We start from the raw sequence: 27,328 nt of genomic DNA, 5'->3' as shown, positions 1-27,328 counted from the left end.
CATTCAATAATAGCTTTATTGAAAGATTGTCTTCCCCAGCTCCTGCCTCTGCCTCTGAAATTTCCTCTGAATCCTCCACGGTTTCTACCCCTTCCTCCAAATCGAACATCTTCTCTTGCTTCAGACATGACCTTAAGAACTTGCTCTTCCTCTTTGTGCCCCTTCATCCTTTGCTTATGTACGAGCAAACTACTTTGAAGTTCATCAATAGTCATTTCAGCAAGGTTATTTGATTCTTCGATGGAGCATACGACATAGTCAAATTTTGTCGTCATAGATCTCAAAATTTTCTCAATAATAACAATTTGCTCCATTCTTTCACCATGTGTTTTCATTTTGTTGGCAATGGTAAGAGTTCTCCCAAAGTACTCATCAACACTCTCACCATCCTTCATTCCAAGTAGTTCAAATTCTCTCCGCAGCGCTTGTAGTTGTGCTCTTTTCACCTTAGTGGACCCTTGATATTTCTGACGCATTGAATCCCATATTCCTTTTGCAGAGTCTCTATCCAGGATTGTTTCCATGATAGTGCGATCAATGGATTGAAAAAGATAATTTTCACTTTTAAATCTTTCAATCTCATCTCCTCCATGTGTTTCTGTTGGACCTCCGTGTGTTCTGCTTCAGTTGTGCTTGCAGGAATTCCACTCTCTATTAAACTCCAGTAATCTTTGGAACGTAGCAGATTTTCCATTAACATAGCCCAATGGTCATAGTAACCATCAAATCTGGGGATCGCTGGTTGAACAAAGTTTCCCTCTGCCATGACTTTGGCTTTGATTTCACTCCTCTCTGTGTTTCAGATGGCACACACCTTCTTTTTTTTTTTACTACTCCACTCACTGATTTCTCACACTCCTCTCTGTGTTTCAGCTCCACTCACTGATTTCTCACACTCCTCTTTGTTGATCAGACTTTTTTGTTGAAGCTCTGATACCAATTGTTGTTTCTAAGTAATTGGTTAGCAGTTCACAATGAAGAGAAAGATCATTCTACTTTATTGAATGAAAGCTGGTTTATATAATCAAACCATTACAACAGAAATCAGAAAAATAAGCAACCCACGTTTGACTCTCCTACAAACGTGGTTAACAAACAAAGAATAAATCAAATCTAATCCTTTGATCCTATTAGCTAGGATATTATTGACTGACTTAGTCCTAACACAAACTGGGCTCCTGCATTGTTGCAGTCAATAAAACTGGAGACTGTGTTATCATCATGTTCTACAGTGGCTAGACAACCTTCCTCTCATTCTTCTTCATGTTTGTTTAGCTTTGTTCTTGAGTTTTTTTTATCTTGTATTAATTACTGAGTTGATCCCATACCAGACCGGTTTTAACTTCCAACACGAGAGGGGTGAAGAAATCTAGTGTCCGAGAAAGTGACGTTAATTTTCAACTGTTGGATGAACAAGTCTTGATCTTCTGATGATTTGGGTTTGAGGAAGAGAAGCACCTAGCGGAAGAAGCTTTAGATCAGATTGAGTCAACTCAGCCCTCTCAATTGTCACCTTGTTGGCAGTGGCTTGAATTACGCTTGCAGAGAGCAATCTAATTTTTGCCATTTTTCCTTCTTGTTGACGAAGGTTTTTCCTATATATATGGAACTTGCTTGTAAGCTCCAAGAACGAGTCCAAAAGTATAATTGTCTTTTTTAATCTCTCTATCTCTGTGTACTTGTGTGTGTAGTGTTCTCTCTGTGTACTTGTAGTGTGTGTGTGTGTATATATATATATATATATATATATATATTTGCAACTATTAATGCTGTCGTTAGATCTACTTGCAATCTTTCTTAAATTATTATGTAATGTATCATGCACAGCCTCATATGATCACGTATTAGATTCTTATAACAAATTAACTTCTACAATTTTGATTGAAAAATGCACTTTTGCAATAGCATCCAAGAAAATGCCACTGTCGTGTGGAAAGAATATAGTTCCAAGACCACACATCTCACGTGGGGATATTTATTAAATATTTTTGGTATAATAATGTTTATTATATTATTTTATTAATGGTTAAGATTTATAGGTTTTTAGGAATTTAGAGGGATGTTTGGGAGTGTGGTAACGGTTACTTTTAAAATTATTTTTTGCTTAGAAATACATCAAAATTATTTTTTTATTTTAAAAAAATCATTTTTAACATAAGTACATCAAAACGATCTGGAAACGCCAAAAAAAATTAATTTGAAGTAAACAAAATAAATATTTTTCAAAAGCACTTTTGAAATGCAAAACAAACATAGTCCAAGAAGAGTCAAAGATGCAATTTGATAAATCAAGCATAATTTTTAATCTAATTATTGGATCGAATAGAAATTTTAACAAAAGATTGTAAAGAGCCTAATTTTATTAGGTTAAAATTTCATGATTCTAAGATCGGTAATGCCTTCAAATAAATCTCAGAAGTTATTATGCAGGATTGTTTTTATTTATATTGTTGTATTTTGATTATTTTTTTATTTAGATTAAAACTTTTAATTTAATTAGTATTTTACTAGTTAGGAGTCATGACGATATTAGATAAATTATATTAGTTATGTAAGTTTTAATTAGAAATTATTTTTTATAAAGGATGTTTTTTAGTCTATAATCAATATAAATAAAAATATCTAATTTATTTTAAAAATATTAACATTTAATAAAATAATAGAGACTTTTCTCTGAATTTTCCTACAATTTAGATTCGTAACCTTAAAGTTTGAGAATATGTTAGAGAGTTTTTTTTAATTTTTATGACTACTCTTTATCGTATAACGTGGTTCTAACTAAACATGAATGGACAGAAATATGATTGTGCTCCATTGACCAGGTCATTAATTATTAGAATCAATGCTGCATGTATCTTTTATTTTATCCTCTTCGATTTTCATTTTTTCACATGGATAGAAGTATTTTGTTGATAAATAGAGAAAATGTTAGAGAATTAATGGATAGAGAACAAATTTCGAATAGAAATTAATAGAACCTATATACGTTGAGTCATAACAGTACTGTCGAGAGGGAGGTCTATAAAAGCTACTGATATCGAGCACAAAAGGCCACATCCTGACCATTAAGCTTGAGAGAAATTAAGAGATGGCTGGTTTCCTAGACGATGTTGCTGATATGGTAAGATCACCATTCTTCCGAGAGATCGAGGTTAGTGAACTAAAAGCTGGCGATCATATCTATTGCGGGAGGAAGCTAGGCTTCGTTTACACTCGTCATGGTCTGTTCCTTTTACTTTAAGACTTATATTTATATTTATTTTTTTTTAGTTTAATGTGGGTGACCGGTCAGCTTGCGTGTATTTATAGTTTTTATTTTATGTTTATATGCGCCTAAGGCTCAACAGCTCAAGGATGGAAGAGGTGTGCTGGTGGAAACCTGCGTGGAATGCTTTCGAGCTACATCAGGATTCCTTACAGGCACAAAACTCTTATCTTTTTCTCTATGGAGTACCCAAGTTGGAGTGTGAGATCCGTTTACGTACCTATTGCAGTCCAAAGCAATCTAAACCGGCCGATGAAGTTGTGGCCAAAGCAAAAGAGATGTTAGAATCAAAAAAGCAAGGTGGCACACGCTATGGCTTTTTCTTTAACAACTGTGAGGATTTTGCAACATTATGCAAGACAGGAACTGCCTTTTGTACCCAATCTGAATTATTGTTTGGTAGAGTTGGGTACCCCATTCTGAAGCAGCTAGTGCAAAGCAGCTGACCAGAATGTGTGCACACGGCTTCCGAGTAATTGAGTCCTGCCTGCACTCAGTCTGTATATGTTTCTGCAATATATAGCAATATCGATCTACCATAATTAATATGCAGAGAAAACTTCAAGTCTATCTCGTGCTGGGCTCGGTCTTGGGATCATATCAATATGCAAGTGTCTGTCTGTCTCTGTCTCTGTCTATGTTCTCTCTTTCAAGAATAAGGTTGCTATCGAGTTGTAACCAACGAATATATATGTCGTGTAATACTGCTAGCTAACGATCCCAAAACAAAGCATGCATGGAGTTTGGTCATGCTCATAATTGCAAGTTTAAAGAATAAAACAAAAAATTTATGGCTAGTCTTGATGATATTGTTACAATTTATTAAGCATTCTTCACGATAAGTATGATGTAAAACATAAATCGAAGTATTTTCTTTTCTTTTTTCTTCCTATATCAGCAGTCCAATGTCTTTATATTTAGAAAGCTCCATATTATATCTCAATGACAACCAAAAAAAAAATTACATCGTACGTTTTGCATTCCTTTGCCTTATCTCGGGATGCATTCTCCGGGTTGTAAATCAGATTGGCATAGACTCTCCATAGATCTACTCAAACATTGGACATGATATAGCAGTCAAGTGCCCAAGCTCCCCTCGAATCTCTTAAAATTAGTTGAATTAATTAACAAAATCATCACCTCTCTCATCTTTCACAAGCATTAATCTCTCTTCCATGCACCTGGACAAATTTCTTCAAGACATCACTTGGAATACTTTTTTTACGAGGAAAAAAATGTATCATCCTATAAACTTAATATCGGAAAGTAAGTTGCAATCACTTGGCTTCGTTACCAGCTCAAGTTGTTGACAATAAAAAGCTAAAATCATCCACATATAACCACAGGATAAAAGTTACTCTCAAGAAAATACGAAACAATGCGAGTACATCATGCTTAAGTGCTTGTTTTAGACCATCCAAAATCTTTTTTGACCAGTAGACCCTTTCCGTCCCTCCAGTAAAGCTTTCAGGTTGTTCAAAACACATCTCTTCCTCAAACAGACCATTCAAAAAGCAAATTTCACATCTATTTGATAAATATTCCAATGAGTCGTATAGTCAAAGAGAAATAATCATACGAAAGGTATGAGGTTCTAGCAAGATGAGCAAAAAGCTCATGATAGTTATTTTCGAACCTCGTAGGTTCTCGTTTTCAAGTGCGGGTCTTATAATGGGATTCTATTCCAAACTTGTCATTGAAATCTCCATTTTTCATCAAAAAATCCATAAATTGGAGAAGATGTGCTATATATGGCATCCAAAGAATTAAAGAGTCATTCCCTTTATAGGCCCAAAAGCCAAAGGTCCCATGAAGGCTGGAAGAAAAATGTGCTTTACAAGAAAAATGCATCATGGAGTGGTGGAAATTAACCTGCCTCGATTGCTTCCTCTCTGGAGGATTCCTCCATGTTTATCGTTATGGGATGAGCATGCGGGAACTTCAACTCGGCTCTCATGTCCTCTGCGATACCAGCACCACTAAGAAATCGAAAACAGCTAGTGAAGTTGTTGAGACTGCAAAAGAAAAGCTGGAAGATGGTTTTGGCACGTACAACCTCATATCTAACAAGTGTGAGGACTTCGCAACTTTCTGCAAGACAGCTTCTGTCAGCAAGATAACCGTCGGTAGACTTTGGCACGTAACCTGTTGTGAAGCCTACAGCAAAGGCGCCATCGATCTCTGATACAAACAATTGAGCCCCGATACTCCCTCTTTCTAAAGGATTAATGTTGTTCCTCCCCGAATAAGGTATCCTGGACGGTTAAGTTATCCCGATACTCCCTCTTGATTAACACTAATGGATCTCTGATACAAGCAATTGGGTCCTAATACTGCCATCAAGTAGCACGTGTTTTTGAGAATGAGGGGTTTTTTGAGAAACTCATTCGGGACAAACATTCAAAGACAAACTACAACCTTCTTCTGTTATCAACAATTAGTCGTAAAATATATGTTGGCGTTTGCATTTTAACTGTTGGAAAAAACCGTGATGGATGAAACTTCTATTCCAAAATGCCTTGCCTTGAACGACCAGAACCATTTTCTTTAGATTGATTGGTCCATCAGTTCAGACTGGAAACTCTTGCAACACAGATTCTATGCAAATTGCATTTTATGACCCTTCGAACAAACAAACAAAATGAACACTAGGCGAGAGCATACCCATCAACATAGGTACAGCACACCTAAAGAGACTGAATCAACTTCTCGTAGACACATTAGCCTTCACACGACCAAACAAAGCTCAAAACTAACCAGTTAGCCAGCCATACAAACAGAGATCAGGAACCAGATGTGATGAGTAAGCAGGTAGAAAATTAACAAGCTGGTCATGCCTCGCCATTCACAGAAATCTCTCTACAAAGTACACACACTCCACAAGGGATGAACAAACGCAGAACATTAAGATGAATTACTGGAAGCAAAAGTACCCTAATGGTGACAAATTTTCGTCCACAAACGAAGCCATCGTGGAAGAGTTGAGCATGGCTAAGGTTGCACAAAAAATTAAAACATTGTACGGGCAACCCCATGGTCAAGCCTATGCAGACAATGGATCTAACATGTAATTTTGTCTAACCAATAATCTATAGATGCAAAGTACAACCTACAGCAGGCTTAACAGATTATTTGTTGAATTTATCATCTAAGTTCACAATCATTACAAGTCTCATCATGAGCAAACCGGCTAGGAGCTGCTTAGTACCCAAAGCTTGCACCATACATGGAGCTATAACCCCCTGTATGGCCTGTGTGTTCTGGATTGGATGGTGGAGAAGCATACACTGAACTGTGAGAATAAGGATTATACCCCTGGTCAGCAGGCCCACCTGTTTGAGGCTGTGCTGGTGCTCCAGCTTCAGCCATGAAATTCTGCAACAGAAGAGCCACATCAGAACTGGTGCAATCCAATGAAATGCACATGCACTATTATTCATGCAAATCAACAGCTGGGATCTCCAACTACCATATTTAGCCAAACTATTAAATCAAATGTTGGAAGTCCATCTCATTAAAAAAACAGAACAATTTCTTTACATAAATGAGAATACGAATAACATCAGCAATTTCCATCTAGTAAAAGATTACTCAGGCCAGTCATTACATCAAAAGAACAATTCAGTTAGGATTGCGTTCAACCACATGAACTAGGCCAACCACACATACACTATAAGAATCATCCATCAAAACTACAAATCTTCTTCCCCACACTATCTTCTTTTATTGATGTCATTCTAAGCAAGAAATTTACTGGGCAGCATCACACTATGAAGCCATAGTTATCAAACCTGGCCTGGCAAGTCAACCCGTCGACCTGGGACTTGCCCAAGCTAGGTTTGCTTTCGAACCGTTTGGGAAGTTGACTTGGTCAAACTTGTTGATTAGGTGGCCTTGCAGGTCAACACGCGACCCAGTCAAAACCCAAGCGATGAACGATTCTTTTTTTTATCCAAAACAACAATGTTTTAGTTTTTTTTAAAAAAAAAATCTGAAACATCTTTCAATAAAAAAAACAATAGAAACAGGCCAACTCGCCAACCTACAGGTTAAACCTCCCAACCAACAACCCAAGTCTTGGGCTGGGTCATAGGCCAAACCAGATCTTATAACTATGTTTGAAACTACAAGCCACAACAATTGCTAGCTAGTAAGCTACATAATCTTTTCCACGACCTCCAATTCAAATCAAGGAGACCTAATTAAAATTACACCTAGTGCACATGGATTTTTAAAAAAAAAATGTTTAATAGGCTCTTTCTATTATACAAAATATGTTTGTATTTACTGACATAAACCTTCCTTCACCAATTTCACTTTTCCCAATATTGCATGCATGCATGTACAGACACTCTACATAATAGATGTCATAAACCTCAACAAATATTTTATGACATTCCTAGCAGACACCACAATATCCAACCTCCTATTGCAAGGTCCATTTGACAATATTTATCTCGAGTTAGTAAACCACTACACATGATAAATAGATGCAAGCCTAGTCAAAATCCCATTTAAACAATGCTTGCAAGCAAATTCCCATTCAGATAAAATCAGCAGTATGAAAAACATGTAGTCCAAATAGGATATATCCAGAAAAGAGAGGGGAAGATCAATTTTAGTTAAAGAGATAAAGCACAGAATATTGCCTGTATCAGCTGCTGAGCTGTTTGGACTTGAGAAGCAGTTCCACTGATTTCAACTGTCATTGCCTCGGGAACACCTCTAGTTTCTTGTATAGTAACAGTTGCCCCACTAGCACGTCGAATGTAGCTTATACTTGCACCAGCTGTCCCAATAACAGCATCAGCATAAGATAATGGAATTTGCATTTGTTGTGTAATCTGCACAAGAACCCCGAAACCCATCAATCATTTTGAAACCTCAAAAAGTGCTGACCAGTGCCAGCAAGAAATACAGGATGAGGTTATTTGGTTTGGAAAATAATAAATAGAACTGTTTCATTTGCAATGGCAGAAACAGTTAGTTAACCAAGCTAAAGATTATACTCTCATTTCAAAGCCTAAGAAAATTTACAGACCCATCCCAACCAAAAAAAATACAACATGAGACTGAGAAAAAATGATTGTACGTGATTTGTTTTAGCAGGTCTCTCATTCCACTATGTAATCTGGACCGTAAAACTACTATATGAACTCTTTTATGGAAAACTATAGCATTATGCAAAGCTTCCCATAAGCACTACACCACCCTTGCCAACCCCAAGAAATCTGTGTCAATAACCCATCATCAATCTCTATCACGTTCAATCAACAACATTTTCCAAAGCATGGACCCAGACAACCAAGGTCTATTCTAAAAAGAATGACAATTACTTTACACAATGATTGACGTTCCTTAACAAATGAGGGGGAAGAAAAGAAAAGAACATGTTTATATAGCACATAAAATCTAGTTTTTTTTTCCTTTCTGCTTCACAAATCAGCAAGTCATCCCACATCCTAATCATTCCCCAACAAGAAAATAGCATCTTAAATTTCCCTCGATGAGAGAGGGGGTGAAAACAAAAGAGAATAACATAACCTGTGTGATCATTGATGGTGCTGCTTGGGCATTTGATGATGCATGACCACCCATGGGAGTTTGTCTACCATATGCAGATATACCCTGGTGAGGTTGTTTTTCCATTGGAGGTGGCATGTCAGATGGAGGATAGTAATTGTCGTGTTGCCGTGGAGGTTGCATATATTGGGGATTTTGGCCATAACCAGGTCCTCCAACAGGATTCAGAGGAAGGGATTGAGGTCCACCCCATGATTGATGTGGTGGCATCTGTTCCATTGGAGGATTCGCCATTTGCATCTGGTAAATTATATAAATCATTCCATAAGGCTATTCAAGCCATAATAGATAAAGTCGTTCCAATCATAATGAAGAGCAGCTTACCTGCATTTCAAACAATGGAATTATACTTCGGTCAACTAGAAACTTCCTGAGCTGAGATGCAATTAACTCCACTGCTTTGTGCACTCCAACTGCTTCCCCTAATACTTCAACCACCCTATCATCTTGAAGAGAAAAAACTGGAAGGTCTTCTGCACCAGTTTGATCCAACAAATAAAGAGTTCAGATGTACTGATAAAATTCAGCAGTAAATCAAGCAGTATCTGAATCCAGAGCATGAAGACTAGCAAAACAAAATGTGCATATAAGACACCCATATCAAGGAACAAGAGGCATTAATATTACCAATTATTATGATGAGTTTCATAATAAAGCAAGGGCAGGAGAGGGGCGAGGGCAACAAGGTCTACTAAATGAGTATCCTTAAATAATTTTTCCCTCATCCTTAAATAATTTCGCCCAAAATTTTTTAAGCGAAAAAGGTTTGTAGTGGTCAGATGGGTGTTACTAATCTTAGGATTCAGAATTATGTAATCATGAGCCCCAACAATAAATTATGTAATCCTGAACCTCAATAATAAAAATTGCTTGTGATGGTCATTGATTAGATATTACAACCAACATCATAATGGCGCCACTATAAATAACCAACAGTGGTAGACTGATGGCGGCAGTGGAGAAAATAGCAGAGCCAGAGGCATTGTCGGCAATGGTGTGGTTAAGGAATATAAACAAATTAGCAGCAAAAATAAAGGCACGTATTACAGAGGTAAAGAAAAGTAATGCAGTAATGCCCTTGGTTCACCTCTCCACCATTACTCAGAAACTTAATTAGTAAGATTAGAGTATGACAACTCCATATTTAAGATAATTTCTATTTACAAAGAACTCGGTTAATTTGTCACTACAGAATAAAATGCAATTATAACAATTGAGGAAAAACAAACCCATAGCAACCAGCAAACATAATTGACAAAATATGATTTTCTAAAAATGCCAAATCAACCATATAGCTTCACTAAGACAAACAAAAATAACTAAATTTGAGAACACGGATAACAAAATGAATTCTATAGCATTTCTAACTCAGAAGTGAAAGGGGATAACCTGCACCAAGAACTCTAACTATGCAAGCTGATGCCTCTTGGATGGATTTAACAGTTCCCCCTTGTTTTCCTATCAAACTTCCAGCTTGTGAGGCTGGTACTAGCAGCCTTGTTGAAACCTTAGCTCCACTGCTTGGTGGAGCATGAGAAGAATCACCCTCCAAACCATCAATAATGCGTTTGTGAACCCTCAGTAGGCCATCCATGGCAGGAGGAAGAGAAGAATCAGGCTCCTCCTTGGCAGATACCATTACCTATATAACAATGTTTGTATAAGAAGCTGAGGAAAAATTATTATATGATTCAAGTCCAAGAGAGTTAAGGGAAGAGAAAAAAATTGGATGGAGCAACACGAGATAATTATAAAATAAAAGACAATGAAGCAACTCTTTCTAAATAACATTTCAAACTAGAAGGTAACCTATTATATTATATTTTATTACTAAATTAGAGTTTAAACACAAGCATTGGCTATTATTGCCCTATTCTCCTCCTCTACGGATAATGAATCCTCCATTTTTTTTTCAAAATTCAACAACTTGCATGCACGATAAATTCATTGCCTGGTTATCTATTTACCGTGATGTCAAATCTAATGCAGCTGTCACATAAAAATTTCATCACAACTTCCTCATGCATAACATTTAATCTTTTTCTCCACGTAAACTTCTGACCAAGAGTTAATGACTGGTTACTATTACACTTCAAACTTAGATCTGGTTCTTGAATCATGTTTTTGATGACCGAGTTATCATCATCCCTACCAAGAGAGTTTTTTTTATCAAGAAAATAACAGAAAAACACATGGATTGACAAGTTTCAGTGAATTATTTAGTAAAGTTGACCAACATTTTTTACTGCTTTTAATGCTTAATTCTTTTAAGTATATTATGGAAAATTTTGATTAGCACATTGGTATTAACATCTTCTGCATCCTCTTGTGCTGATTAAAACAGGTTCCTTGTGGTGTTCACAAGCTGCGGCAGAAATCAACCATGCAGTTTCTGAAGTTACCAGAAAGATTGCAGAGCTTCTTGGTACGGTTGTTCGTACAATATGTCTGTATATTCAAATCAACTTTTCAGAACTTTGCAATGCACAATGCTGTTCCCAGCAATCTGGATCTTTGGTTCTTCAAATTTGGGGTCCTAATGATGGTTGATTCGTTGCTTAAAAATTTGCGGACAGAACCTGCACAGATTCATTTTGTTATTGCAATAAAAGCAATTCTGTTATATCTTCTCGATTTCTTCTGATGAGGTTTTTTGTCTTCTTTTCAATTACGCATTCTTTTACAATAATGGTTCATTTGAAGTTAAATGATCATATCTTAGGTTCTCTCTTCAAGATTGATATCTTAATTCCCAATTATAGCTTTAGGAAATAATAATGCTTACAAAGGGTGACAGGATAGTGAGTGACATTACCAAGAATTCTCCCTTTGAATATCATTGCAAAGGTACAGATAGATACATTGCTCGGATATTCATAGAAACAAATGACTTCCAAGAAAAAACTGGTAAGTAGAAAAAAACCCAAAGGATTGGATGGGAAACAGTCGAATCAGATATCCAACAGCAATTACAGATCTTTCTCCAAGAATTTTAAATAATTATGTATCATTTGCAAAAAAATTGTTTCAGTTTACAAATGATATAAAAGAGTTTTACAGCTTCGACTGGTGATGTGTGTTTTAATGATCAGTTCCATTTTCTTTGATGTTTTGGTGACAATTAGAAAACTCTTTCTTCTTAATAAAAGTTATATTTACAGCTAAGGAGTAATCTAAAAGTTTTCCTTTATCAATATCTTTAATAAGCTAGATTCTTTGTTATGAAGTTAAGTCGATTCATAAAATTAAGCTTGACCTATCAACCTCTCTTCCATAGACTAACTTTCTTTGTAATTGATGTTAAGTCAATTCTCTGCCTTTTTATATGCATTGTTATATCAATATAGCTCAAAGCAAAGATTGACCGATGGTGTGTCCGCAAAGAAATTTAAATAGCAACCAATCCAAATTCCTAGGAAAAATACCAGACATGTTATAGATAGATGACCAAACTTGTAATCCAGCAGCATATCTAAGCTAACACCATGAAAATATTCTGCAATGCCTGAAAATTGCTTATATATTTCAAATTATCAATTTCTTAGAGGAAAAGGAAAGCAGGAAAAGAAAAGAAAAGACAAAACAAAAGCATGCTATAGTAGAATCAGTTGATACATGAATTCATTCATGGGAGGTCTCCATCAAACACTTTGCATCTACATATTCTTCCCACCATCCTAGTTCTACATTTTCCAGATAAACTAGTTGCACAAATAAGAGACGGAGGAAAAGAAAAACTTACAGCTCTTTCTGTCGTCCCTGGAGGACCATCAAGTATCTTGATGCGAGCTCTTGTCTCTTCGACTATCTTTTTAATGAACTCCCCTTTGCGGCCAATGATACTGCCAACTTTTTGTGCAGGAACCAACATCCGAAACACACTCTCTCCAGGCCATCCAGGCCACCTCTTCTCACTACCTCCTCCAGAGACTGTATCCTCATCTTGTCCTTGCTTTGAAGCCTCAAAATTCTCAGGCACTTGATCAATAGCATGGTCTATGTCATGGTTTACAGGGTGATCCACATCATGGTCTATAGACGGATCCACATGATGATCTATAGGGTGATCAATGTCATGCTCTACTGCCAATCCAGGATCTGTGGCATGATCCAAACCATGATCCACAGAATGACCCAAGCTATGATCTACTGCATGATCTAAGCCATGATCAGCGGCATTATCCAAGTCATGGTCTACAGGATGACCAACACCTTGATCAGCAGAAAGGTCCACGCCATGATCAATTTCATGCTCACCAAAGCCTTGATCAACTTCAGCCATGAGTAAGGCACTGTAAGAAAGAAAGATCATTTATAAAATCCAACTATCCAGGTTATATGGAACAAATAAAAGCATAGAAATCCTTAAATTAATTAACTATCAACACTTGAGGCTTCAATTTCCAGTAGAGACAGAATGTTACCAAAACAATCTACTAATATTAGCAACAATGCACACCTCAAATTAGCAACAATCTACTAAAATTACCAAAACAATCTCCTAGTTTCTTCTTCATTTATTAAAGATAAAGATTTCATAGTCAGGAATCAATGAATTCTTAAAAAAGAAATCAATAAAAAACTCAATCCCAGTAACCCCTCACCAAAATACAAACATAAACAAAACAAGAACATGTCAATCCACGGAAAGCACGCCCATATAAATATCATGCACTATATTATATTTCATATCCATCCACATTAAACAAAAAAACAGCAAACCCTAATTTCACAATCTAAAAAAAACCCTTCTTGAGAACAAAAACGAGTAAAGAATCGCTAATTAACAAAAACACATTAAAGGGTCGTAGTCAAACAACCTAAATAACTCAAAAACAAAGCAGTAAAGAAAAACCCAACAACAGTAATCCAAGAACCATCACCTAAAACCCAAAAGAAGTACTGTAATAAAGAACCAAGACGACGAATTTTAGCAAGAACTTACATTAAGAGACAAGTAGAAAATCTGGGTTTTGTAAGGAGGTGGGTGTTAAATAAAGATTTGGTTGATTTTTTAGGTTTTAGGTCTTTCAAGAACGGAAAATTTTGCAGCAGATATGGAGAGCGCGCGGCTGGGTACGAGGTGTGTGCGCGTTTACAACATGAGTTTCAGTTTTAAGGAGATTTGTTGGGTTTTGTTTTTGTGGCCCAGATAAGAATCTCGATTTTGCAATGTGGTCCTTGTTTTGACAAGATGACGAAAATAACCCTATCTGGGTTGGGTTGGGTTATGACTTATAATGGGCTCGTCCACTGAAGTACACTGTTAAAGAAAAAGTAAAGTGTAACTACTCGGTGATTTTAGAGTGTGGAGAAATATTTATTTTATATTTTTGTTTTTTAATTAAAAAAAGTTCTGTATTTGAAATACTTCTCTCCTAAATTGCTTAGAGATGTACTTATTTTTGTCTCCTAAAAAAAAAACCTTTATCTTTTTTGTATATATATTTTTTTGTGTTGAGAGATTAATTAAACGCAAATTGAAAGGTGAAAATTTGGAAGCAATAAGCCTAAAATTCTGTTTTGCAAATGACCCGCCATTCAATTTATCCTGAAAGAAAATGCTTCAAATAAAAACTATATATATTTGCAAGAAATGTCTTGTCCATAAGTTTCTAGATAAGAGCATTAACGAGGTGCAAGTTGGATTAAAAAAATATATAAAAATATATTTAGATATTATTGATTTATTTTAGCAAAAAAAAGTTTTAAATTGTGTGGTGCCTAACTTGAAAAGACTCAATTGATTTAGCGAGTTTAAAGACAACTCAAATGATCTATAAAAATATAGTTTAAGTCAAAATAAATATTCAAGATAATATTTTTTATATAATTGTTAAAACAATAATATATTGATTTGATTTGAATCAACCTAGATTAACCTATCAATCTGTATCTCGAGTCATGAAACTATGATAACCCTATAAAAAGAAAATCAAAATAAATTATGAAACTCAATTTTCAATAAATTTAATTTTCAATAAACTCAGTGTTGAATGATAAAATTCAAAAAAAAATCAATTAAAAAAATAACCCAAAAAAATGATCTGGGTCAACCTAAGTTAACTTGTCAAACTTGCGACTCAAGTCATAAGATCGAGATAACCCAATAAAAAAAATTGAAACAAATTATGATGTTGAATTTCCAATCAATCTAATATTGAAAAGATAAAATTGAAAAAAAAATCGATTAAAAAAATTACAAAAAATGGATTCAGGTCAATCTAGGTTAACCCGCCAAACTCATGACCTGAGTCATAAAATAGAAATAATCTCGTAGAAAGAAAATCAAAACAAAACATGAAGTTAATTTTTCAATCAACTCAATGTTAAAAGAGAAAACTGAAAAAAAAAAATCAATTAAAAAAAATAAAACTCAAGTTATATGAGTTAAATCGTTAAACTTGTAGTCTTAATCATGAGATTAAAATAACTTTATAAAAAAATAAAATTATGAACACACTTTCAAAAAAAAACTAATATTAAATAAAGAAATTAAAAACAAAATAAAGAAAAAATAAACACTAGAAGTGTTTTGTGAAGACAGTAAAATCCCCTCTCCTTTTGGGTTTCTTGTTAAGTTAATAATAGTCCTACTCCTCTGTCAATCTCCAAGATTCTATAGTTTAAAAACTAGGTTACCTGCATATAAATTTCTTCGAAACCTGAATCTTTGACAAGCTTTATCAACTACATTTCAATGGAATCTAACACCTTGACTCATGAAGAAGACTCGGACTGGTTATTGATAGGATAGTCCACCGTCAATGTCCAAGCCTCCGTGGTCATTAAGGCATCCAGACCTGAAGATACTGTCTAAAGTTGTGTTGTGTAAATGCAGACAAAACTGCTGCAAACTTGAGCTTCTCTATAAAGGAAAGAAAGGCAGATGATTGTTTGCCTATCAGGATTACACTCTACACTGCGAATCAGCGACTGTATTAGTTGAATATGACAAACATGTTCATATTGCAAAATATTTATCCCTCAAGAATCACTCCAGGTGAGTGCGAGTTAAATTTATCAGGAAACAGTGTTAAAATTTTGACATGAAAAATATATGATGACAATCTGTAAATTTGCAAAGTAATGGGAGGAACTATCCCTTATAGTTCACCAAGAATAGATGAAGTAAGCTGTATGCATGCTTGGAGATGATTCTGTCAGATCATCACAACAGCTGTGAATTTTGGGTTGGTAGAAATAATTACAAGATGTTTGCAACTTGAAGCATGCAGAACTTCGAACCAAAAAAAAATGAAGAAAAGGAATTATTGTTGATTTCCAAATCATTTTCAGCATTAAGATCCAGGCATACCGAATGAAATCCTCAAAAGTCATCATTGATCACGAAACTTCCATCTGATGGACTGATAGATAGGAAAGGCTTGTTAAAACCCTGAACAGAATCACAATGGAGGCAGAGCAGTTTCCAGACACTATACCTGACAAATTCCTAGCAAAATCTAATTCAAGGGCAAGAAAAGGCTTTCCAATCAACTTTATACGTCAGCCGATATGCCTGTTTAAGCATGAATGACAGATGTGATTCCAGTCATTAAGTATCCATGTATGGCATAGATGGCATTGTCAGGTAGAATTAAGATGGTCAGGTCCTGACCACAAGAAACATTTTATTTCTTACCAACAGATGCAAAGTGAACGTTGTGGGCGCGTCGCCTCTAGTTTCGAGTCCTTTCAGATCTATTGTTCCTACAATGCTTCTACATAGAATAGATTTTACAAGTAAATCTTGCAGGTATAAGATGCTCTAGATTTGCAGAAAGAGTAAATGTCAACAAAGAAACAGTATAATAGCATTTATGATCTCTACAAGTCTATAATCAGAGTAAAGAGAGGCATATATACAACTGCAATGTCCCATTATGCCACTGTCTCTCTACTCTCACTATGTTATCCATAGTAATCCCTATGCTATTAAGCAGACAGAAAATAAAAATGTGGATACAGAACTACAAAAAGAAAACATCAAAGTTGCTTCGCTATTTCTCATCATCCTTCTCTTTGGCTGCCTCCTCCTCTGGAGCTGCATTGGCAGCATTCATCAGACTGTCAAATTTCTCCGACTTCCCCAACACAATCTCAATCTAGAAGTCAAGGAAAAACAATCAAACAGTAGCAACAACGAGAAGGATTAAGAGAAAAATGCCTTATTAATTGTCATAATGAGATGATAATGGATCAAATTAAGATTTATAACGAAGTTAAACATACCTTAGCCTTCTGAACCTGCCGTCCTTTGTTCTCATCTTTCATGCATACTGTAGATGTCAGAACTTCTGTTTGGTTCCATAGAAAAGATTACAAATCAGATATCCTCATCATGAATACAAGAATGTGAATGTTAGAAGGAGATAATTCTTACTCTTCTCAGTAGCCAATCCATTGTTCTTCAAAATCTCAGCAATTGTAACAACAGTGGTGATTGCTGTAACAAAATGTAAAATAAATTTTAACAAGCATGATAACCACAGTACAAAAGCATTATTGTTTCCTTTCATCTCTTATAAATATTTTCCTCACTCTACAGAATCGATTGTTGTTTAAAACCAAAAACAGTACTATCATGATTATGAACGCATTTTGCAGAACCATTTTCAACTGCTAATTAAAAATGTTCTACATTTGTATGGTCCTGGTAAAACAAAATTTAGAGAACCATTTTGGCAATTTCTTCTTTGGTCGTGTTATAGCCATGTCTCAATGATGTTCTACATCGTACAGCAGCAATTTCTCAATACCAGCTCCTGCCTTTCCGCAGACCGTCAGTAGCTTACTGCTGGCAGAAACTCCACCAGTAAGACAAAGCTACCACTCCATAGACAAGTAAATAATAAAACAAAATTATGAGATGTGGCTTTGTAGAACATACCCATGCCCAAGGCAGAAAGCTCAACCTCGTTATACTGCTGCATATACCTCTGAAAGAAAAGGGCAAAGCATGATCAAGATAAAAAAATCATGGACACAGATCCAGGTGCTGTGCAATCTGCAGAAGCACATATACGAGTCTCATCGTTATAATGATCACATCATTAGCAAACCTTAAAATTTCCTTCTAATCACATTGTACGCACGATTTTCTTGTAAGATCAATGTACATTAATTCCACATCAAAGAAGAAAAGGGAAATAATGACACATAAATATCATTTTAATTCATAGAAAAAATCTAGTATTTAATGGATGTCTACTATCCCATTTCAAAGAGATGTACCAGATACATAATGACCACAAAATTAATCCTAACCTACCAAAGAAGGGAAAGTTTTAGCTCTACTTAAAGAGAATGTAACACCCTTCTTTCATATAATTAAAGAGATCTGTGACCAGAGAGCAATAGCAATAATTCCTGCAAGAAAAGAAAAAAACAACTCTATATATAGCAATTAAAAACTAATTAACTTCCAAAGATCCTATAAAAAAAACTTTGAAAAAAGTACGAACTTGTAAACATAGAAACTATCAAATGACACAAGGAAATATCAAAATTTCTACTACCCAAAACATCATTACAAAAAAAGAAGAAAAAGAAGAAGAAAGACCCAGTATGGAAAAAGTGGAACCTTAGCCAGATTGACATAAAAGAAGAGAGGTTTCTTGGTGTTAGAGACTTGAATCCTGTTATTCTTTTGCTGTGCGAGCGTCGTTGTTGTATCTTTGTTCATGGTTTGATGTGTTGTTGGCGTTGGTGTTGGAGTTGGTGCTACAGCTACTGTCTCCATCGTCATTGTCTTTCCTTCTTTCTTTCTCTCTAGTTTGGATCGATCACTCGCTTTTCTCTTCTGTTGTGCTCTTGCAATTAATGATATGGCTGTGATTTGTTTACAGAGAGGAAACCGTTAGAATTTGTAAATAAAGAGGCGCGAATTTTGGTTTTGTGGCTATTCAGGATGCTAAGGGCTAACATTTGTTGGGTTTGTAGCGGCTGTTGACGTGGTAAAAGAGAAATAACCGGCTACTATTGACTCAAGCTAGACCATGGAAAATTACTCTAGCTCTAAACTTAGAGTGTGTTTGGCAGTGTGGTTATGGGTGCTTTTTAAATAATTTTTCGTGCTAAAATACATGTCAATGATGTTTTTTCATTTTTAAAAAATTATTTTTGACATCAGCACATCAAAACGATCCAAAACATACAAACCATATTAAATTTTAGTAAAAAAAAAATTAAATTTTTTGAGAACGCAGCCGAGCCGCGTTCCCAAACGTTCCCTTAGTGTTCACGGGAACAATATAATATTAATTTTATTTTTTCATTCAAAAAAATCTTAAAACATGTTTTCAGGGGGTGTTGATGTTTTTTTTCATGGCTTATTTGTTATTATAAAAAATAACAGGGATAAATAAATATTTTTTAATCTTGATTATATAGTAAAATGATTAGAGTATCTTTGAAGCAAAAAAACAATCATGACATCAAGAGATATTTTTATATTTTTAAAATATTTTTTTTATTACTATAAACAAAGTTGAGGGGTAATTTGTTTTTTATAAAAATATAAAAAATAATAAATAATTCAAATAAATAGTAAAACTATGAAAATACCCTTAAAATCAAAAAATTCAAATGAGGTCAATGGGCATTTTGAGTTTTTCATAATGATTTTTTTTGTAATTAAAAAATCAACTCAAGAGCAAGTTTGTATTTAGCTAAACAAAACAAAAAAGAGGGCACACGTGTGGCTCACCCAATAGTGTGTGTTGCCTCCCAATGTCTAAAAATATCATTATATCATGTCATTAAAAGCGTCATCATCTCATTTTCTTGTTGGTACAATGTGTTTCTCAATTGATGGCCAAGTTTGGTGCTGGTGAGTTTTTTCTTTTCTTTTTCTTTCTCTCTCCTTCCCTAAAAATTACAACTTGGCCCTCTTAGTTATGAGGATTTCAACTTCAGTCCTTATTCTTTTAATTTTTAATTTTTGGTCGTGACCTTTTTATTGAAGTTTTATTTATTTCTAATTTTATTTTTCAATCCCAATTTACCAAATATTTTATTCTCCAATGTGATCCTCATTCTTTGAATTTTAAGTTTTGGTCCTTAGCCATTTTATAGGAGTTTTAGTAGTTTTTAATTTTATCCTTCAATTTAAATTGATTGTATTATTTTTTTAATTTTATCATTCAATTCTAATTTTTATCCAATTTGACAGGATATCACAGGTTGGTTCAGCTCTAATTGCCCAGATTACATGCTTGTCATGACTGGTGTTTTATGTTATTTTTTTACCTTATTTTGGCATCTAATCATTATTTTTTTCAAAAAAATAATAATAATCCAACCCCATGGCAAAGTACGATCACCAATTCTAGTTTAATCACAAAGTGCTTATGATTAATCCTTTTTTAGATTTTTTTGGATAATAATTGGTATTTAATTTTGAGCTATATATGCTGATTGTAGCTAGTTGGATTGAGTTTTGAATATCACCACTAGATGCTGAGATTTCTAAAAACTCCCACCTTTTGATTCAGGACTCTTATGAGATGTTTTCTTAAATAGAATCTTGAATTCTAAATCCCACATTCATAATAATGTTCGGATACTATCTCAAAACAAAAACAAATAAATAAAACTTATATGTTTTATGTTATTTTTATTTTAAAATAATAAAAATTCATTATAAAACTATTATAAAAAAGTTATTATATAAATTTTATTTTCAAATTGAGCCTGCTTGGGAGTATGGTTGCGGTTATTTTTCAAAGTATTTTTCACTCGAAAATGTATTAAAATAATATTTTTTATTTTTAAAAATTATTTTTGACATCAGCACATCAAAATGATCTAAAAATACCAAAAAAAATTAATTTAAAGTAAAAAAATAAAAATAAAAAAAAAATTAAATATTTTTGAGACACAATTTTTTTATACAGAAACAATAATTAAAAGCAAATTTTGTTATCCTCGAGGTTCTTTAAAAAGAGAAGCAAGGGATACGTCATTTTCCTTGTCTTTGTCAAAAAAAAAAAAAAAAAAAGGGATAAAGATTGAGCCCAAATGGTCATCTTCTCTGGGTTTGCCTTTGCCAACTACAAGTCTACAACCCAGATGCTATTTGATTATTTTCTATATATAAAAATAGGATTCCACGATGCAAATTGCTATGGCCCTATGTTCTAACATCATTAATTCTTGTCCGCAGGAAACAGAATCACTCATGGGTTTGTAATTATTAAATTGCAGATTGAGCTTGAAGAGGCCTCCCTTTTTTTCTTTTTCTTTTTAATAACAAATTCGATAATTCCATTGATGATCACACATGAAATAAATTGTCGGTGCTTGAGGGTGACATTTGCTGACTATTAAATGATTCCATTGCAAATCTATTGGGGACAGTCGCATCTCATGAATTATCAGTTTCTCCTGTGGGACTATCAGAGAAAAAACCAACTCCTAGCAAAAGCTGAAGGAAAGTTAAGAATGGTCCTAGCAAATTGTAAAGTTTTTTCCCCCTTTTTTTCTTATGAACAAACTAGTTTCTCTGCCTAAGATTGTTTAAGAATGTGATAACGGTTGTTTTTTAAAGTATTTTTCGTTTTAAAATATATTAAAATAATATTTTTTTATTTTTTAAAAATTATATTTAACATCAGCACATTAAAATGATATGAAAACATCAAAAATATAATAATTTGAAACAAAAAAAAATTAAATTTTTCAAAAACGCTTTCCAACCATAGTGTCAAACACTGTGAAAGTATTATGTTGTTTTTTAAAAATATGTTTTATTTAAAAATATATCAAAATAATTTTTTTTAGATTTTTTAAATTTTTTAATATTGGTATATCAAAATCACAAAAAAAAACATTAAAAATATAATAATTTGATATTTTTTAAATGAATCGTTATATTAAACTAATTCAAAAATAAAAGCTATGATCACCCTTTTTAAACACTTACAAGGGATTAATGTGCTTTACGCCATGATGTAAACAAGCACTTTTTCATTATTTAACATGGTTTGGGATTTGGGAATTTTATAACCTATAGTGCAAGATACTTGACTCTTAAGCCTTCAGAACCTTATTTTTTATTATTATTATTACTAGATCAATATTGCTTCGTTGACAATATTAATGAAAGAATTTCCCACCATGTAATTTTTATTGGTGACGTGTTATGCTACAAAAAGATATACATTAAATTGGAAGAAATTATTTTCAAAATTGTTGAATGACAAGATGACAGAACTTTATGCTAACGGACAAGATTCAACTTAGAAAATGAAAGGAACCTGACCTATATGAGAACTCCTCCAAGCATCGAAACTGAGAATTTAATTATTTTTTTCTGGTCTTCGTCGTCTATCTGCTATATATGATCATGAGTATATGACATGGTTCAAGATTTAAATTTTTTTTATTAACATGGATATACAAGTCAACTTAGGTACATCTTGACTAATCTCACATGCCATGAATTTAACAATTATATAAGCTTTCAGTGATCCTGAGGTTTAGAAGACTCGAACTGGTGACTTTTAGAGAGCAAACTTATAGCTTTATCAATTGAGCTACACCTTCAAGTCAAGATTGAATTATTTTTGTACCATATACAGCAAGATATTATATATATATACACACACACACACGCACACTATGACATGGGCAGTGCATTTATCTATTTTTCTTGAAATATACGGGTCGTATGGGGAACTACGAAGGCTTCTTATCATACTGTTTTCTTGATGTGGAAGCTACCTTCATGTATCAAGAAAAGCTTTCAAGTGTGCTTCTGATGTAAGGCTTGTTTCTTAATTACAAAATAGCCATGCAACTATCAAGAAAATTACAAAACGAGAACCCAAGGTAAGTCTGCGTATTTAAAAAAAATACCAGTATACACAGAGGCAAGGATACATAACCCTAACTACATATTACAAGTAACATTTATTCCTTATTTGATATTGTGTTTCAAATAGAAATTGGTTAAATTTTGAATTATTTTTTTTATTGTTTTTAAATAAAAAATATTTTAAAAAATAACTATTATATCTCATTATCCACTTCAAATCATCGAATTCTCAAGAAATCTATTAAAGTTTTTTTGTCTTTTAAAACTTTTACGTAGCTTGACAAATATATTTATAGTAAGTTATATCAGCTATTGTTAATTTAAAAATAAGAAAATTAAGATTCTCAACTGGTCTAAAAGATTAATAAGATTAAATTAGACATCTAATTAGCATAAAATTGATAGAATTATAAATATAGAGAGCAGAATCGAGACTAACAAGAGCAAAAAAACCCCAAGCTAATGCATCCATTTTGAATAAAGAAAATATACAAATGTCAATTGAACTGCAAAATTATTGACGAAATATCTCCTTATTCCCCCACTCACCGGCCCCTCTCAAACAGGTAAATATTAACCATGTAAAACATACGAGTTACAATGTCACATGCATCCATGGCTGGCGCAAATAAGAAGAGAAAAGTACACACGGGGCTTGTGGCTCAGTGGCCTTGGCAGGCTTTGCCCTGCCTGAGTGCCCTGGTTCGAGCTCTCATGTGTACCCAGCACTTGAGAGTTTAACTGCTGTGGTCAATTCGTGTGACTTGTTCCGCCCCCGTCCCGGGTTCGACCCTCTATGTGTACGTCTGTCACCCCCGCGGTGCCTTACCTGCTCCTGGGCTTGCAGGATGTCCAGCGGGCCGTGGGGAATAGTCGTGGTGCGCGTAAGCTGGCCCGGACACCCCACGTAAATTTTTTTTTAAAAAAAAAGAGAGAAAAGTACGTAATTCCTCCTATATATCCTGTTAGCTGGTGAAGAAGATAAAAATGAACAGGACGAGTGGATGCTGAGGGAAGTTTCTGTGTAGGGAAACAATCAACGCATTTTTTTCGTGTACTAAAATACAAGGCAGATTATGTACAGATTATACGATGGATCTTTATGCCCCCACAACATCTACATGCAATAGATGTCTAGCACATCGACAGGACAATATTTCACGAAATTTCCTGGGGAAAAAGATACTCGTCTGTCTAAACAGTGAAACAAAGTTTATATTTGAAAATACGCTTAAAATCATTTTTTTTTAATTTGAATTTTAAAAAGATATATTTTAATATATTTTCAAATGAATTGATAGTTGCAACTTGAAAACCTGAAAAAATTATTCCATAAGGCGGCCTTTGCGTGCCTGATTGGACTGATCATCGATCTTAACGCCTATCCTCTATCAAGATATCTTAATCTTCACCAAAGACAACATTAGTGACCATGACTTTAATGGAGCAAGATGCTCTAGTCTTAATATGGTGATTAAGATTGGACATTACGAGCATGGCCCAGCACTAACTCTTAAGTGGAAGGCCAATCACCTTCATCTGGTTTTATCAATTTTGTTGATGGGGAAGGAATGTCCTATTGAATAATTCGGAGGCCAGTCGACCTCACGATCGAGAGTAACAGAACCAGAAGAAAAAAAGGAAGAAGAAGATCCCCATGCATGCCTTAATAATGATTTTGATAGGTCACACTTCAAATCTTGTCGTTCGATATTTGACTTAAACCCAAAGCATTAATTATCATTTAACTGCACTTTTTTCTTACAAGCACTGATCAAAGATTAAGGAAGTTTTGAGCTGATCATGGTAAAAGTCAGTGAAAAGGAAGCAATACCTACCTATGCTAGCTCCTCCAGTGGCTTTAATCCCAAGAATTAGATCAATATGACTGACCTTTTTTGCTCCCATGACTTTAAGTGAAAATAATCTCACTTAAATATTCTATTTTAATCTATTTTCCATGTCTGAATTGCGTAAAAAAGAGAATTTTACTTGTTTTTATTTCCATGTCTGAATCACGTAAATACGAGGTTAATTTTTACTTATTTTTGTTCATAATAAATAACCAATGACATGAAGTTGTTATAGAAATCACCTGCTCTATAGCTAATCATTGAACAGTCTTACTTTAAGACTTTGAGGTAAAGCCATGATGTTCTCTGGTGTGGAGAGACTAAGAGTTAATCATTCATTCTCCAAGTTGAAAGGAATGCATTAATCATTTTCTTAATTAACTAAGAATCGGGACGATTCCCTTTCCAAAACGTTTACGTGTCCTACGAAGATTGATGTCCATTGAAGCATGCACAGAAGTGATCCATTTTTTAGTAGTTTTTCTCAAAGTTTTTAAACCTCGCATAGGGCTTGATACAGAGAAGTTTCTCCCAGATTTGAGTTAATTCAGGATTAATTTAATTTTTTTATAAAAAAAATAAAATAACATTATTCTAAAAAAAATAAACAAGTTTTAATTAGATTTTTTCCGAGCTGACCGGACCATGATGATCAGCTAATCCAGGTTTTTCTACTAAGTTAATTCTTCTATATTTCTGTTGAATTGGTTAAAACAATTGTTTTTTTTATGTTTATGAATTAAATATATTCAAACACCAAAACTAGTGCTAAAATTAGAGATAATTAAACATGCAATAAAAATATATTAATATTTTTTTTTAATCTATGCCCAAACACCAAAAATAATGTTAATTTTTTTATTTTTTTCAATTCTATCATTTAATATAATTTTTTTTATTTAATGTTACTTTTTAATATTGAATTGATTTTTCTTTCTTTAAATTTATTCAATGATCAATAAGAACTATATAATTTAATTTAAAATCTGATTGAACAAATAATTGGATCAGTATGTTTAAAATTTAAATTATTATAGTACTTGGTTTTATAATAATATCAAAAAAACACTCTGATATTATTTTTTTCCATTCAATTATTTTTTTCCAAGTTGCAGCGAGAGCAAGGTAAAGCAGACAGATGAAAACAATCGTCCTTGACTATCATGCACGTCTCGTAAAGCTGGTAGCTAGTAAATGTGATCCATTTAATTCGCTATTTTAAGCCAATAATTACTTCACATAACAAGGCCAAAATATTCAACATCACCACCAAGATTTTGATGTGCTTAATTGCATTGCTAAATTTAGAAGTAATCAAGGGTGACCCTGCAGCTCAAGCAAAGGGTGAAATTGGAAAATTCTAGGCATTTCTATTGTTATAACATTTCTGTTATTGCCATGACAAATTATGCATCCAAGGTTGAAGCTAGATAGAATTTAGCCATTTTTTTGCCCAAATAAATTCTACTTGTTGTGCATATCCTTTATGTTTTTGTTCTTGAGTTCTAGCTCACACTAGTAATATGATCCAAGCTTCGTCGTGGGTTGAATATTTTTATTTTCTGTAAAAAAAAATTGTACATGCAAGTTTTTTCAACGCATTTCTGTAGTTTAAAAAAATCTAATTTCAAATAAAACTTTTTTGTGTACATATATAATCAAATAAATCGAGAACTATGCGTGCGAATAAATAAATAAAAAATCATTAATGATACCTAAAAATAAATATTGAAAAATCAAGAGATAGATGTAGATCAAGATATTTAATATTGAAAGACGAGACATTTACTCGGATGTATTTGATAAATTTGTTTATTAAAATAATTTTTTTATCTAAGCAAACGATAATAGAAATAGAGACACAAATTAAATTGACCGAATAAAATAAAAGAGGAAAAAAAAACATCATGCAAGACTACATATATTAAAAAAAAAATTAATTTCAAAAAATAAAGTTCATTCATACAAAAAATAAAAAAATTTATAAAAAAAAAACAACTCTTTAAATTTAAATACACAACTAAAAAAATAATTGTCATTTAAAAAAGGCTCTCCAAATAAAATGAAAGAGAGAATGGATACTAATTTAAATATAAATTTAAAAAAAAAATCAAAGAAAAAACTATATCAAAAAATCATTAATTTAAAAAAATTTAGAAAAAAAGAGAGCAAAGGTAAGGTGCTGCTTGAGCCTAGCAAGCCAGGCCAGCCCACCTAGGCCATTTTCTCAGGGCCCGCGTGATTGGATTCTTAATTTTTGTTTTGTTTTGTAACTGCGGTGGATAACATGCTGTCTGCCTCAAAGTTTTTTGAAAAAACAAATTTAGAAGATGCGTTGTTTGATTTGCTCAGATTCTGGTCACTGTTCTAGCTGAAAAATTGAGGCTCAAGTTTTTTTTTTCTTTCAAAAAACTCATTTTAACCAAAAACATCGTAGGAACCGTGACAAATCTATCTATGGTCTAAAAAACCGTCCAAAAACTGAAATCAACTTAAATCCAAAAATCGACTTGGACTCGTATATGTTTTTTTATGGACTTTAAAGGTAAAAAAAAACACCTAATATGAACTCCCCTCATCAAATAAAATTATTTGACACAAGTATCATTCATTTTGGTGGTTTAAATAGGTGTCAATAACACTTTTCTCTCTTTACCCCTAGAATCCGCACGACCTCTCTCTCTCTTATCTCAACTAGGAACTAAAAAATAACAAAAATGATCTTTTGTACCAAAATGGAATTGAAAAAACTATTGAGGTACTTAAACTATATAATTTACTTGATTTTTAAAGTTCAATGATCAA

At 33.6% G+C, this 27,328-nt stretch overlaps 2 protein-coding genes across 3 annotated transcripts; both read right to left on the bottom strand.

The window, feature by feature from the left end:
* Window positions 1-6,077: 6,077 nt before the first annotated feature.
* Window positions 6,078-13,962, bottom strand: LOC18098996 (flowering locus K homology domain). 2 transcript variants are annotated; one of them, XM_006382759.3, is made up of 7 exons: window positions 13,794-13,962; window positions 12,591-13,140; window positions 10,238-10,490; window positions 9,173-9,321; window positions 8,810-9,088; window positions 7,915-8,109; window positions 6,078-6,640 (listed from the first exon to the last, which is right to left on the bottom strand). In XM_006382759.3, the coding sequence occupies exons 2-7, from the start codon at window positions 13,128-13,130 to the stop codon at window positions 6,467-6,469; spliced, it is 1,590 nt and encodes a 529-aa protein (XP_006382821.3). In that variant the 5' UTR covers window positions 13,131-13,140; window positions 13,794-13,962; the 3' UTR covers window positions 6,078-6,466. The 2 variants fall into 2 exon arrangements, with proteins under 2 accessions (XP_006382821.3, XP_024457377.2); XM_024601609.2 differs by having other exon boundaries at window positions 9,173-9,318.
* Window positions 13,963-16,641: 2,679 nt separating this feature from the next.
* LOC18098995 (uncharacterized protein At2g34160) lies at window positions 16,642-18,733 on the bottom strand. Its single transcript, XM_006382758.3, has 5 exons — window positions 18,435-18,733; window positions 17,742-17,790; window positions 17,235-17,297; window positions 17,084-17,148; window positions 16,642-16,956 (listed from the first exon to the last, which is right to left on the bottom strand). Exons 1-5 carry the CDS (start codon window positions 18,597-18,599, stop codon window positions 16,852-16,854), a joined length of 447 nt encoding a protein of 148 aa, XP_006382820.2. The 5' UTR covers window positions 18,600-18,733; the 3' UTR covers window positions 16,642-16,851.
* Between the last annotated feature and the right edge of the window lie 8,595 nt (window positions 18,734-27,328).

This window comes from Populus trichocarpa, chromosome 5 (assembly GCF_000002775.5).
Source record: "Populus trichocarpa isolate Nisqually-1 chromosome 5, P.trichocarpa_v4.1, whole genome shotgun sequence".
Classification (NCBI taxonomy): domain Eukaryota; kingdom Viridiplantae; phylum Streptophyta; class Magnoliopsida; order Malpighiales; family Salicaceae; genus Populus; species Populus trichocarpa.
The sequence above is the reverse complement of the archived record's forward strand: the minus strand, read 5'-3'. Positions and strand labels throughout refer to the sequence as shown.